The sequence below is a fragment of the Bombina bombina genome, chromosome 3 (assembly GCF_027579735.1).
Source record: "Bombina bombina isolate aBomBom1 chromosome 3, aBomBom1.pri, whole genome shotgun sequence".
In the NCBI taxonomy this organism is placed as follows: Eukaryota; Metazoa; Chordata; class Amphibia; order Anura; family Bombinatoridae; genus Bombina; species Bombina bombina.
The window spans coordinates 1,084,510,758-1,084,526,502 of NC_069501.1; the positions used below are offsets into that span (position 1 = coordinate 1,084,510,758).

Below are 15,745 nucleotides of genomic sequence, written 5' to 3' on the forward strand. Positions count from 1 at the left end.
ATTGTGTCACTGTGTGACTTGACACTGACAGCTCTGAACTGGTTTTTACACTCAGCCTAGAACTAATCATATTAGATGTGAATACAAGTAAAACGGGGATACGTCCATTTATTATTTACAGTACTTTCCCACTCTGTCAATAAACAGAGGAATCGGTTGCTCAAGTGCTTTATATGTCAATCACACACTCACGCAGTACCGTGTGTTGTTGCATCATTTAATAATAAAGTTTTGTATTGTTATTGAAAAAAACAGAACTGGCATGGAGGGCGTGTGTATGCAGCAGTGACGTGAGCAGTCAGCTGACTGGCTAGTCAGACTCAGTGCTGGGGTTCCAGTGTGTTTAGTACCACGGCACTGCCAGGCTATCCTGGTTCTCATCCTCATAGAATGGCCGCGGAGATCCACCCCAAGCCTCAGACTCGTAAACCTATCCTGCTCAGCAAGGTGGAGGGCTCTCACGATGTGGTGAACATGGCAGTCATTGTACCCAAGGAGGACGGGGTCATCAGCGTCTCCGAGGACAGGTAAACCATGTACATCTCTCCCTGCACCAGCAGCCTGATTGACGGGCACTTGAGTCTTTGAATTAGTAAAGAGCAGACTCGGGTTACAGGCGTAGGGTCACATAAAATACTGATGAGTTGACACCTGCAAAAACTTAGCGTTCTTTGCTAAGTAGCATACGCATGTGGGTTACCGTTAAAAGCAGAATCAATTATACATCTTGAAAACAATGTTTATGGGAGTTTTAGGCATTGTGTTTAGTAACTACTGATTTATTTATTTAAAGGGACACTGAACCCAAATTTTAAGAGCATGCAATTTTAATCAGCTTTCTAATTTACTCCTATTATTGATTTTTCTTAGTTCTCTTGCTATCTTTATTTGAAAAAGAATGCATCTAAGCTTTTTTTTGGTTCAGAACTCTGGACGGCATTTTTTTTATTGGTGGATGAATTTACCTACCAATCAGCAAGAACAACCCAGGTTGTTCACCAAAAATAGCCTGGCATCTAAACTTACATTCTTGCATTTCAAATAAAGATAGCAAGAGAATGAAGAGAAATTGATAATAGGAGTAAATTAGAAAGTTGCTTAAAATTTCATGCTCTATTTGAATCATGAAATAATTTTTTTGGGGTTCAATGTCCCTTTAAAGGGACATTCAACACCGATGAAAACTTTATCCCATACCTTAGATCAAGCAAAAAAAAAAGAGCCTGCACCGCATCCCATCTTCAATAACACTAACGTTAGGTGGCTAATCTTCAATTAACATTTAGTTAACAGCGGCAGATATGGCCGCCAAACTCCGCCCCCTGCTACGTAGGAGGCTTCTTGTTTTAAATCCATACTCGTTCACAGGGACACTGTTCTATTTCTAATGCGCACGCTCGCTATTAGAAATAAAGCAGTGTCTCCGTTAACGCGGCAAAAGAATCTAGCCGAGGATTTGATTCGCATTGGATGAAGAGTTAGAGAAGAAGCCTCCTACGTAACAGGGGGAGGAGTTTGGCAGCCATATCTGCCGTTGTGAAAGTGAAGGTAAAGTTTAAACCTTGTGTATTAAATAAATAAATAAATATCTCACGGCAAAATAATACTACTTTCATTCATCATTTTTCCTATATCGCTATATTTCATTAGATATATTATATTATTGGCATTGATCCGGCTCCAAGAAAAACAACCCGTTATAACTTTTTTTTTTCTAAACAACGATCACGTAGTTTAAAGAGCCAATTGATTCTTTGGCCGTTAGGCGGCCGTCAATTGACGTCAGCATTGTTTTGTGAAGTATGCGCATGCGTAGCCTTTAGTATTTCTTAGCGGCGAGGCAAGCGCGTTCAAGATTCGGGCTGCGGGTGCATGTAAATATTCGGGCTGCGGTTAACGCATGCGCAATTTGGAGATTGTAGTATGGGTGCGCATGCGCGGTGAGAAGATGCTCGATGTGCACGAGCTTGATGACACGTATAGAGCGGGTGGGACCGCTCTATACGTCACTGTCTCAGAATTCAGGAAATGAGAGATGGGAGGAGATTAGGAACGCGAGTTACGCAACGGTAAATAAGAATTACTTTTAAAAGTATATCAATAAAGAAACTTTTAGTTAAAAAAAACATAGCGACTGGATTGTACAATATAAAAGGAATCTAAAGATCATTTTGCAATGTTATAAATTTACCTTCACTTTAACTAAATGTTCATTGAAGATTAGCCACCTAACGTTAGTGTTATTGAAGATAGGATGCGGTGCAGGCTTTTTTTTTGCTTGATCTAAGGTATGGGATAAAGTTTTCATCGGTGTTGAATGTCCCTTTAATAAAAAAGCTATTACTTTGACTAAATGTTTGTTGGTGATTAAAAAATGTTTATTGGTCCTCTAAAAAGTTAGTATGAAACAAAGTATATCACACACTATTTACCTAAGAAAAACAAAACCTATTGATTGCATTCTTCATCAAATAAGCACAATATAGGGAGTACTGTACATTACACACTGTTCGGTGGCCTCTGTCTCGCTGCTACATTTATAATATACAGTAGATTAGTTTTATTTCTTACAATACTCAACTATTTACTAAATAGATATATTTGTCAAGGAAATTTACCTCATGAGATGTTTTTTTGTAATAGTAGCATGAGGAAAGTATTCTCTTTAAAAAAAAAAAAAAAGTCAAATATTGATACAGCCACATGATGTTGTTTTGCATTTGTTTGCATAGAAAAGTAAATACCTAGGCCTTTAACCCTTTCCTGCCGGGGTTAAAGTGTCTACATCGGAACAACTGTTCCGATGTAGACCAATTGAAATCAATTATTGGGTCGGGGGGGGGGCGTCCCTATAACCCTAGGAACGCCCTCCAGACCGCGATCAAATCCAGGAAGCACAGTAGGCTTCAGCCATTGGCTATGACGTTCTATTCCGTCATAACGGCTCTAAAGCCCAGTGTAATTATGACGGAATAGAACGGCATAACGGCGTTAAAAGGTTAACTGTGTACTATTATGTAACTCTACTTAGTTACCCTGTAACTGTATATAATGTGACTATACAAAGCTTAGTTAACGTGCATAAGAATATTTTAAACAAAATTAAGTCGTTTATAAAAAAATTATCCTATAAGCTAAAAATACGAATATGCTGCAAAAGAAGTGAGCAAGACAATTATCTGTAGCATGAGGATGGATGTCATTTCCCCATATCCATTAACTGGCACTTAAATGTAATTTAATCTCTATTGCTTTGTCTTGCAAACCCTATCTTCTATGTGCATGACAGTAATGTTAGTGTACAAAGACTATAGCTTTAATGATAACAGAAACATTGTATATGTGGTATACTTTTTATTTGTAAATTATTTTTCCACCTTATTTAATAATGTCATTAAATAAACATTGCATCTTTCATTCTTTATAGAGAACATGGCACCTTCCTGCTATTTGACATGTCAGGCAAATAATATTGTGCTTCATACCTAGAGGTTTACTATGAAGGAATGCATTGTACTTTATGCCAAAAGTTACTGTCTCGTTTTGTTGAGTTTCTATTTCTTAACCATAGTTAGAGAAACCTAAAACACAGAAGTGTACAGATTTTTGTTTTTCAGGGAAGTGACTAAGTTTAAATACTATGCATTCAGCAAAATGTACATAAAGGGGAGGCTCTTATTTTAAATACATCATGTAGATTTAATTTATGTCTGTTGTGTTTTATGCTCTACATGAGTTCCAGCAAATATCTTGTATGTAAAATAACAGGAAATAAGGCTTGTGCATGTTAGCATACTTGTTAGTTTATCATTTATTCTGCAATTGATTTGATTTGCTACATTGTGTGAGTGTGTTTTTCCAGTAAACGTGAATGGGGGTGGTTATAGTGCAGTGCTTACGAGAAAATTCTGTTTGTGTTAAAATATTATTAGTTGGTTAGCGATGCACATTATACTGAATGTGGTATATTAATAGGGGGGTAATATATTTTAGTTTTTTGTTATATGCAGCTTTTCTGTAGTATTAAACACCACCTTTTTCTTTAAGGAGGTTTTGTTGTCAACCAGGAGCTGACTTAAAGGGACACTGAACCCAAATTTGTTCTTTTGTAATTCAGAAAGAGCAATTCTTTATTAACCAACAAAAAAAGTGATATTATACAATAGTCTGATCTTGACTTATTTCAAAAGAGAAGGAGAAAAAAAAAACCCAATAAGAACAAATGAAGAAACATAATTATCCTCATCTAAAAATTTAGACAGTTTCACCCCGAAAAAAAAAAAAAAAATGAGGGGAGAGAGAAGGAAGAGAAAAAAGAGAAAAAACAAAAAAAGCAAATGACCTCTGACCCTCCCTCTACTCCTGGGGAGAATTTGCTTTTCATCAAGAAGAAAAAAAGGGTAAACATTATTACCTTATATCACCTTATTGTTGGGATTTTCTAATTTTATGTAAAACAGCAAAACACAAGAAGAAACAAAGCAAAACAAAACAAAACAACAAAGAAAAAAAAAAACCCACCTCTCTCTCATCTCCCTCTGTCCCCAACTACCAGATGCCTAGTAAGATTAATTCAGAGTTTTGGAAAGGAAAAATCATATATTCTTTTTCATTTTCAGAGAGTGATTTAATATATACTGCCCATTTGTTAAAGAAATTCCTTATGTCCTCTTCGTTATCTATGTCTGTATCTTTTTGTTCTAGTAGGCATTGTTTTTTTTAGACAGTTCTGGATTTCGGATACACTAGGCACTGAGCGCATTTTCCATTTTTTACATATTAGGTATCTAGTAGCTAATATCGAGATAGAGATCAGGTTGTCATTAGGGTGACGTTCACTTAGATTATCCTTACATAGTATAATTTGATATAGAGTAAAAGTTACGGGGGGAATTTTCAGCACCTTATTCAGCCAATATTCTAACTTACACCAAGTGTTTCTTACTTTTGGGCAAAACCAAAACATGTGTTCTAAATTGGCTGCTGGGAGTGAGCACTTGGGGCATTTATCAAAGCCTGAATTATGAACCCTGCGACCCGTTTCCGGAGTAAAATATGCCCTGTGGAGAATTTTGATATGTGCTTCCCGCCAAGTAGCTGAAAGAGTTATTTTTTTCACTTTGCTTATAGAGTGTTGCACTGTTTTTGGATCTACCCTATTTTGTTCTGACAATGAAGTCCATGTTAAAGCAAGTCTTGCTAAATTCTGGTTACCCCTGCTAATACCCAGAAGATGATAACACACAGAAATAGACATCCGATCCACAGTCATGAGTGTAAGCCAATTTTCAAGTTTACCTAGTTTCCAAGACCATCCTACATCTCTAGTTGTTTCTAAGAAGAAATGCCTTATCTGCAAGTACGCAAAGAAATCTTTGTTGAGTAACTTATATTCCCCTTTTAATTTTTCAAATGTTTTAATGGTTTTTCCATCACCATCTATCAATAAAATCAGTTTATTTAGTCCATTATTGTGCCATCTATTGAAAACCTCAGATTGCAGGCCAGGTTGAAACTTTGGGTTCCCTATCAAGGTGAGATATTTTGAAATTTTAGGATTATGAGATAAAAGCTTGGATATTTTCCACCAAGCCTTGATAGGGTTGGATATAGATTTAAGTATTTTAATTTCTGGAGGTAGCTCTTTAGGAGAGGAGTGTAGAAGTGCTAAGGGAAGGTAAGGATCACAGATATTACTTTCAAGATGGTTATTTAAGATATAATCCTTAGATAAGATCCAACTACTTGCTATTCGTGCCAAGGAGCTGAGGTTGTACGCTCTAATATCTGGCAGTGCCATACCTCCGGAGTCGCATGGGAGAGAGAGTTTCTTGAGGGAAATTCATGCTTTTTTCCCTTGCCAAAGAAATTGGCTGACTAAGCTATTGATTAATCTTACATCCTTTTCGTAAAGAATTACTGGGACATTAAGAAGTGTATATATAGCAGTTTCGGGAGAAGAACCATCTTAAACACTGCCACTCGACCCGAAACTGAGAGAGGAAGTGTATGCCAGATTCTCAGTTTCTCTTTGATTTGCCTAATAATAGGAGGTATGTTAAGTTCATATAATTTATCGGCAATCACCGGAATGTTTATTCCCAAATATTTAAATTAATCTGTTATTCTCTTGAAAGGGTTTTCTATACAAGAATCTTTATCCCTACGGATCCAGAGAATTTCTGACTTAGATGTGTTTATTTTGTATCCTGAAAAGGTACCAAAATGGTTTATTATCTGCAAAAGTTTTGGAATATTAATTTTAGTGTTAGATATGTACAATAATACATCGTCTGCATATAGACCAATTTTCATTTCATGGGTTGAGATCTTTAATACCTTGCAGGTTTTGTCGTACCATGATTGCCAAAGGCTCAATAGCCACATCGAACAAGAGAGGGGAGAGCGGGCACCCCTGGCGAGTTCCCCTTTCCAGGGTTATTGATGGGGATACCATATCATTAATGATCAGGCGTGTAGCTGAGCATTTATAAAGATTCTCCACAAATTCAGGGAATTTGCCCTTGATTCCAAATTTTATCAGGGATGTATTAAGATGCTTGAAAGTAACAGAGTCAAACGCTTTTTCTGCGTCGATGGACAGGATAGCCATGTCCTGTGCTCCGAACATTTCCTCTCTCCCCCCCCCCCCCCTGTCCGACGGGCCTTTTCAAAATATTCCAGTGTAATTAATAGTTCCCTTATTTTTGCCGAGGAGTTCCGTCCATTCATGAAGCCCGCTTGGTCCGGATGGATTACCTGTGGTAGTATTTGCTGTAGTCTAGCTGCTAAGATGGAGGTGAGAATCTTATAATCTGAATTGAGTAAGGCTATTGGCCTATAAGATTCTTTAAGCCTTGGGTCCTTCCCTTCCTTAAGGATCAAAGTTGTGTGAGATGCCGAGAATGAGGCAGTAACTGGTTTACCATTCATGTAAAAATCATTATATAAGTTTATTAAATATGGAGAAATTTCTAAAGAGAGTATTTTGTAAAATTCACTAGGTAAGCCATCCGGACCTGCTGCCTTATTAGTGGGAAGACCAGAGATTGCCTCAGTTAGTTCTTGCACTGATATAGGGGAGTTAAGGCTACTGATGTCGTCATCCGTTAGTGAGGGGCTTTCGATCATATTCCAGAACTCCATAGCCTTATCATAATCATAACCTTTGCAAGAATATAGATCTTGATAATATTTCACCAGCGTGGATGTGATTTTATCCGAGTTTAGGATTTGCTCACCCTTCTCTAGGAGTTCTTCGATAAGAGATTGCTTTTATTCATTGTTGACCATTCTGGCGAGCATCTTTCCAGATTTGTTCCCAAATCTATATAGTTTAGCCTGGGTTTTTAATTCCTTTTGTGTTTGTCGAGTCAAAATAAATGTATCCCAGGCTTCCTTAGCCTGTACATACTTAGACCAATTTAAAGCATTCTTGTGTAACATGAATTTATTAAATGCGTTAGTTAGTGCTTTTTGTATCTCTCTCTCCCTTACCTTCAATTTCTTGGTCAAGGCTATGTTGTAAGCTAAGATTTCACCTCTGAGGACCGCTTTAGCGGCTTCCCAGAACAGTTCTGGACGTTCAATATATTCTGAGTTAAACCGGAGATATTCCTCAAATTTAGATCTAATGTGGGTTTTAAATTTCATATCCGTCGCTAGATAATATGGAAAAAAGAAGCGCAAAGATTTGAATCTTGATTGTTCAAGCTTAATGTCTAGAGTGATAGGAGCATGATCTGATAGCAATATAGGGGCGATTCCTGCTTGCGCCCTCAGGGAGCCCAAGCGCTCATCTACAAGAAATAGATCTATTTGAGACAAAGTTTTGTGCGCCTTTGAAAGGCACGTGAATTCCTGAATATCTGGATTCTGACTTCTCCAGATATCATATAATGCTAGGTTTTGTTTTATTTTCTTAAACATTTTAGATTCTAAGTTGTCCTTTTTCTGTTTTTTCTGCTTCATGGGTTCTCTAAGTCTATCTAGCGGGCAATGCGGTGCCATATTGAAATCACCACCTATAATTGAAAGCCCCTGATTGTACAAGAGGAGTTTGGTTTGAATTCTATTCCAGAATTCTGGATCAAAGGTGTTGGGGCCATAGAGATTACAAATTGTATAGATTTCCTGGGCGATTTTTACTTTTAACAGGACATATCTTCCCTCCGGATCAGATTCGCAGTGGATCACCTCAAGCTGGGCTCTTTTACCAATTAGAATTGCCACCCCCCTTTTTTTGCCTATACTTGGCGAGAAGTATACGTCTCTAACCCATGAGGACTTAAGTTTGTTAGATTCTTCTGAATTAAGATGGGTTTCTTGGATTAGCCCTATATCAGTCTGGTATTTCCTCAGTTGTGTTAATATGGTTTTCTGTTTGATAGGGGTGGAGATCCCTCCCACATTCCACGAGACTATTCTAAATTTTTCTATTTTTCTGTGTCTTTAATGCTTCCTATAGCGTGAGGGAGAGGTGGGGGGAAAAGAAGAAAAAAAAAAAGGAAAGGAAAAAAACAAAACAACCAAACACGTATTCAGCTTGCCCCATCTGTCCCTACATGGGGGGTCTTCCCAATTATTAACCTACGCTGACTAAGTGGGAGCTGCATCCTCTGTTGCTAGTAAATCTAAAGATGAGAAGAATTTCTCGGCTGCGTGTGGCTCCAGAAAAAAATGTACTGTTCCATTTACAGTCACTTTTAATTTAGCTGGATAAAGTATAGTCGCATTTAATCCAGAATTTATGAATTTAGTGCATGTGGGTGCCAAATCTCTCCTCTTGGAAGCTGTCTCAGCCGAGAAATCCTGGAACATGAGGATCTTAGCTCCATTAATAATAAGAGGTTGCATTTTACGGTAATACTGAAAAAGAGAAATTTTATCCTGGTAGTTAAGTAGTTTTACAATGACAGGTCTAGGCCTATTGGGTTTTTGAGCTGGCTGTGATGGGCCCAGTCTGTGGGCCCTCTCTACCAAGATGTTATTATGCGAGGGCGGGAGTTTGAGAGCTGTCTTTAGTGTGTCAGAAACAAAGAGGGCTAGGTCCTCATATTGTTTCTCCTCTGGGAGACCTATTATTCTGATGTTTCTTCTACTGCGGTTTTCAAGGTCTTCTAGTCTCATAAGAATTTTTTTGATTACTACTACTAATGCTGTCCAATTTAGTGCCTTGTACTACTACCGTGTCTTCCAAATCAGATACTCTCTGCTCGACCTCCTGCATTCTTGAGGAGAATTATCTAATTTCCTGTGATAAGGAGGAAATATCCTGCTTAATTTCCATCCTCAGAGCGTCAAATTTGGGAGAGAGGGCATCGGAGATGCTGGCAACTAAGTTTTGGACATTTAGTACTTCGGGTGTGGCTGCACTTAATAAAGTTGATTGGATATCAGCTACTGAGTCCTGTATGTTTTTAGATTTCTTATCTCTTTGTCTACCTGCCATTCCTGGTGAGGATGCTTTAGAAGAGATACCAAGAAATTTATCCATATACTACTCTAGAGGAGAAGGGGGAAAAAAAAAAATAAGAGGAAAGGACGGGAATGGGAAATACAGGGGGAGGGGGGCAGGATGGGGGAAGAGTGGGTGGTCCGAGGAAAGCGATTAAGCCGTGAGAGAACTTGTGGTTACACTGATTCTAAGGTGGTGTCTTTTGTGTGGGTTTGTCCAGGTGTGGTACTTGTGGTTTCAAGAAGAGAGGGGGTGAATTTGAAAGAGAGGTAGATCAGGACCCCAGAGGGGGAGACAGTGAAATAGGCGGTAGAATATACGCCAATTCTGTGAGTGATGGTGCCCTATTTAACTTGCGTACAGGTTAAGTGGACTATGTCAGTGTGTAAGGGAAGTGAGAGAGAGGAAAAAAAAAAAAAAAACCCCAATTTTTTTTTTCTTCCATGATTCGGATAGAGCATGCCATTTTAAGCAACTTTCTAATTTACTCCTATTATCAATTTTTCTTCGTTCTCTTGCTATCATTATTTGAAAAAGAAGGCATCTAAGCTTTTTTTTTGGTTCCAGTACTCTGGACAGCACTTTTTTATTGGTGGATGAATTTATCCACCAATCAGCAAGGACAACCCAGGTTGTTCACCAAAAATGGGCCGGCATCTAAACTTACATTCTTGCATTTCAAATAAAGATACCAAGAGAATGAAGAAAATTTGATAATAGGAGTAAATTCAAATTTTGCATAAAATGTCATGCTCAATCTGAATCACGAAATTAAATTTTTGGGTACAGTGTCCCTTTAAAGGGACACTGGACTTAAATTTTTTCTTTCATGATTCAGAGCACGCAATTTTAAGCAACTTTCTAATTTACTCCTATTATCATATTTTCTTTGTACTCTTGCTATCTTTATTTGAAAAAAAAGGCATCTAAGCTATTTTTTGGTTCAATACACTGGACACCACTTGTTTATTGATGGGTGAATTTATCCACCAATCAGCAAGAACAACCGATGTTGTTCACCAAAAATGGGCTGGCATTTAAACTTACATTCTTGCTTTTTAAATAAAGATACCAAGAGCATGAAGAAAATTTGATAAGAGTAAATTAGAAAGTTGCTTAAAGGGGCAGTAAACCTAGAAAATAATGTTATCTTAGCCAAACTTTATTCAACATAATATTTCCGGTGAAATTTTATTAAAAAAAGAGGGTTTTTCAGCCCGCTGCTCTTGCTCTACTGAGCGTGTCTGGTTTTCCCCCTGAGCGCATCTGGGCAGCTGTCTAGTCACAGCCTGGCCCGATCGCGCCATTACACTCAATGCAGCTCGCTCCTGCTCTGTCTGATAGCGGGAGCCAGCTACATTAAGTGTAATGGTGCGATCGGGCTGTGACTAGACAGCTGTCCAGATGCGCTCAGGGGGAAAACCAGACCCGCTCAGTAGAGCAAGAGCGGCAGTCTGAAAAACCCTCTTCCTTTTTTTTTTTTTTTAAATAAAATTTAATCTGCAATATTATGTTGAATAAAGTTTGGCTAAGATAATGTTATATAATTCTGCACTATGTTTTATTTTAAACCCTTACAAGTGCAGGTAAGTGAAGCGTTCTATCTTCACACTGGGTGCCGCCATCTTGGAACTCGCATATTCTTGCACCCTGTGACAGAAGCAGCGCACATTAACAGATCAGTGGTATTTTTGTCTTCGTGACAAGCTCTATCATGCAGTTCAGTTTAGCATGCACAACACATGGCGAGAGCTGTATGTTTTTTTTTTCCTTTATATTAATCCTGAGGGTTTTTATATTTATGTAACTTTTAAAATTCGTAAAAAAACGCTGTGTGTTGGGGGAGGGCGCTGCACACCAATACTAAAACCTCATCCCCACTTTGAAGCATGGTGGAGGGAGCATTATGGCTTGAGGCTGCGTTCCTACCTTGGCGCCTGGATGCCTTGCAATCATTGAGGGAACAATAAATGAAAAACTATATCAAGAAATTTTACTGTAGAATATCAGAACAGCCGTGCATGACCTCAAGCTTAAAGGGACTGTCTAGTCAATATTAAACAGATAGGGCATGCAACTTTAAACAACTTTCCAATTTGCTTTTATCATCAAATTTTCTTTGTTCCGTCGGTATTCTTTGTTGAAAGCAAAATCTAGGTAGGTTCATATGCTAATTTCTAGGCCCTTGAAGGCTGCCTCTTATATCTGTGCATTTGGACAGTTCATGTGTGCCATATAGATAATGTTGTGCTCACTCCCGTCGAGTCAGCACTGGTTGGCTAAAATGCAAGTCTGGCAAAAGAACTAAAATAAGGGGGCAGTCTGCAGAGTCTTAGATACAAGGTAAAAAGTATATTAATATAACAGTATAGGTTGTGCAAAACTGTGGAATGCGTAATAAAGTAATGATTTATCTTTTTAAACAAAAATAATTCTGGAGTAGACTGTCCCTTTAAGAGAGGTTGGGTGATGCAACAAGATAATGGCCCAAAGTACACAAGTAAATCAACTAAAGAACTGATGACAAATAAGATGATTCATGGTTTGGAATTGGTCAGAGTCCTGACCTTAAAGGGACATAATACTCATATGCTAAATCACTTGAAACAGACGCAGTATAACTGTAAAAAGCTGACAGGAAAATATCACCTGAGCATCTCTATGTAAAAAAGGAAGATATTTTACCTCACAATTTCCTCAGCTCAGCAGAGTAAGTTCTGTGTAAAAAGTTATACTTCACTTGCTCCCAGCTGCAGGTAAAAAAAAATAAATAAAAAAAAAATGAAGAAATGAACAGCAGCCCATCAGCTTTGCTGAGGTCATGAACTCTTTTACTGTGATCTCATGGGATTTGACTTAACTCTCAAGAGATTTCATTGTAAACTTCCCTAATCTGAATAGGGAAGGCTCATCCCCTAAGCTGTCCCAGGACAGACATACTAAAATGCTGCTTAGAAATCCTTTACAATGGGATGTGGCTACTGAGGAACTTTTGAGGTAAAATATCTTTCTTTTTTACATAGAGATGTTCAGGTGATATTTTCTAGTCAGCTTTTTACAGCTATGCTGCATCACTTTCAAGTGTTTAAACATTTGGGTATTATGGCCCTTTAACCCAATTGAGATCCTTTGGTTTATATTAATAAAATGAATCCGGTTTGTAAGGAGAAATGGTCCAACGTTGTGCAAGTCTTCTAAGCAGCTAAAGGAAACATTTGCGGAAGGTTGTTGCTGCTAAATTCAAGGGTACAGTTCCAGCCTGCACAGCAAATTACTATTTAATGTCTTCAATAAAAAATTGTACAAATGTCTGTATGTGTGTTGTTGGTTTAGTCCGTTTTTGTCTGCAATTGTGACTTAGATGAAGATCATAACCACATTTTAGGCATAATCAATGCAGAGAGCCAGGTAATTCCAAAGGGTTCACAAACTCTTCTGCTTTCTGATGTGTGTGCTTAATCCATAGTGCACTGTACATCTGTGAAAAAGCCAATAACGTCACTGATCTGTGAAATTGACTGCTTCTGTCTCAGCATGCAACAATACGTGCATAACAAGATGGTGGCAGTATAAAGATGCACAGCTTCACCAACCAGCACTTGTAAATGGTTACAATAAACGGTTACAATAAGAGAGATCTGCAGATACAGGAGGAAAAACAATAGCATGGGGAATAGTACACAGGCAACTGTAGTTGTACCAGCAGTTTAATGTCCCTTTTTAATGTTTGTGTCCACCAGTAGAACTGTGGGAGTTGTCCTTATGTGCCAGTGAGCTATCTGTCCCTAGGGAAGAGTTAAAGGGACACTGAACCCAAATAATTTCTTTTGTGATTCAGATAGAGCATGCAATTTTTAAACAACTTTCTAATTTACTCCTATTATTAATTTTCTTCGTTCTCTTGCTTTCTTTATTTGAAAAAGAAGACATCTAAGCTATTTTTTGGTTCAGAACCATGGAAAGCACTTGTTTATTGGTAGGTGAATTTACCCACCAATCAGCAAGAACAAGACAGGGTGTTCACCAAAAATGGGCCGGCATCTAAACTTACATTCTTGCATTTCAAATAAAGATGCCAGGAGAAGGAAAAGAATTTGATAATAGTAGTAAATTAGAAAGTTGCTTAAAATTGCATGCTCTATCTGAATCACGATAGGAAAAAAATCGGTTCAGTGTCCCTTTAAGCACACATGCATTTCCTGTTTTTGAAAAAAATGTTTAAAGCTGTAATGAAACCTTTTCATGCAAAGAAATAGTTTGTTTACTTTTGTGTGTAAATGCTACTCTTTCATATGCATTATAACCATGTCGCTAAATGAGAATAGCTTTAGAGGAAAGTTAGTTTTGGCAATGACACATCAGAACATTTTATACCTATGTGCTTAACCCCTGCAGTGTGTTAAACACATAGTTACTCTCCACTCTGGAGCAGCAATATACTGGTGATTCAGAGCTGAACATGGCTGTGGTTAGCAGCTACACAGATATCCCTCTAAGTGTCTCCAGACTAGTAATGTTTTGCCAGTATGAAGCTGGCTTTAAAGAGACAGTAAATACCTTGCGATTACAACATATAATTCTGTTGCATTGCTATAAATGAATATACCTGGCAAGGTAAACAAATTAAAGGGTTAGAAATCTTTGTAACCAGTCATACAAAAAAGTTTTATAAATATGAATATAAAGTTTATTAAATGTACTTAATTTGACTCTAAACGAAGCTTCAAAGTCTTTATATTTAATTTTCATAAAATTTGCGGCAACAACCGCCTATAAATGTGGGTAGCACTTTCTCAATATGCATAATTGCGGTCCATCCAATCAAGAAGCAGTGGCGCCAGCTTAAATATCATATTTAGGGTCTGAGCTTGAGTTAAACATCGCATGCGCACTAACGTTTTTGAAGAATCGCTTGCATACTTCTGCTGTCTGGAGAGCCACTCCCCCTGACCGAGACATCACAAACCTCTTGTTATGAGGATGGTGTGCCTCAAGGCCGAGCATAGATGAGAAAACATATGCACGAGTCAGAGGTGCAGATGAACTGCTCATGCGGGGCACCACCCTTATAGGGCACCTATACTGAGCTTAATGGGGGTTTGGCAGACATCGCATTTTATAACAAAGTATAGGTAAACCCTTTTAAATATTTAATATAGATAAATTACAAAAAGTATTTATATTCCGCAATGTTTTTAATAATATTTTTTGGGTTTCCTATCCCTTTAACATCCTTTTTACTGCAATTATTTTTTAATAGCCAATCTCCACCCACCATTTGCCTTATTTGTAGGAGCTAAACTGGGCTTTAGTCCAGACAACAAGGCTAGCCACAGTCATAAAGTTAGTATAAAGTACTGGTTTGCAGTAGGGCTGCACAATTAATCGCGGATGCGGTTTTAAACTGCGATTAAAGTACGCAATTTTTTTGAAAAAAAAAAAAATCTTCAGATGTCTGTACTGCATTGATTTGTATGTGATTTCTTGCAAACCAGCTCCATCTAGTGGTTGCTTTTAGCACACATTTGTAAAATGGCTGTTTTACTTTCACTTTCTGTTTGTGATCTCAGTAGCAGCCGGCCAATCTATAGAAGTCTAAAAGCAGAGCCCATGCAGGAGACTGAAGACGAGGAAAAGCCACTTACTTATATTTCCTCTTAGGGACGTCTGCAGTATGAAACTTAGGGTATGTAATCATTATGGAACCTCCCACACAATCTCCTGCTCTCTGAGAAACAGCTCAAATACATAGCAGATGCAGTTAACCCCACGGCTGCCAAAAAGGCTAAAACTGCAGTCCTCTCAGCTAGCTAGCTGCTGGGTTAACTGCACCTACAATGTATTTGATATCAGCAAGGCACAGCATTTCTGAAAGGAGCAGCCCCCCACCCCTACTGCTATATGCCTGTATTGGATTCCTGGATAGGAGCAGGGCTCATTTTCAGTCAAGATAAAATGTTTAAAAAAAAAAAAAAGGGTCGTCTTATACGCCGGGTGTCATCTTATAAGCCTTATTATTACAGAGTACAGACAACGTTATCCTAAACTGAGCTCCACTGAAACAGAGGCGGGCACTGGGCGGGTACAGAGGTTGCCAAGGAGATGTGTTGTATGTAATGGCGGGCAGTGAGAGCTCGTTTGTTGCAATTACTGGGGAGTTACATAAGTTTTGGAAAGCAAGGCCACACTGATTGGTTGGGAGCTAGTTGGTAAGGAATGAATAACCGTGGCGTGGGGTTATTACTGTGTTAAGACTCATTGGCGGTGGCAGGAGGGCAGCGAGACAGC

The 15,745-nt window shown here is 38.2% G+C and overlaps 1 protein-coding gene across 1 annotated transcript in view; it reads left to right on the top strand.

The window, feature by feature from the left end:
* Positions 1-319: 319 nt before the first annotated feature.
* Positions 320-15,745, top strand: part of WDFY2 (WD repeat and FYVE domain containing 2) — a 336,435-nt gene continuing 321,009 nt past the window's right edge. The window contains exon 1 of the mRNA XM_053708379.1: positions 320-527. Coding sequence (XP_053564354.1) covers positions 391-527 — 137 coding nt within the window. The 5' untranslated portion in view covers positions 320-390. The remainder of the gene's footprint in view (positions 528-15,745) is intronic.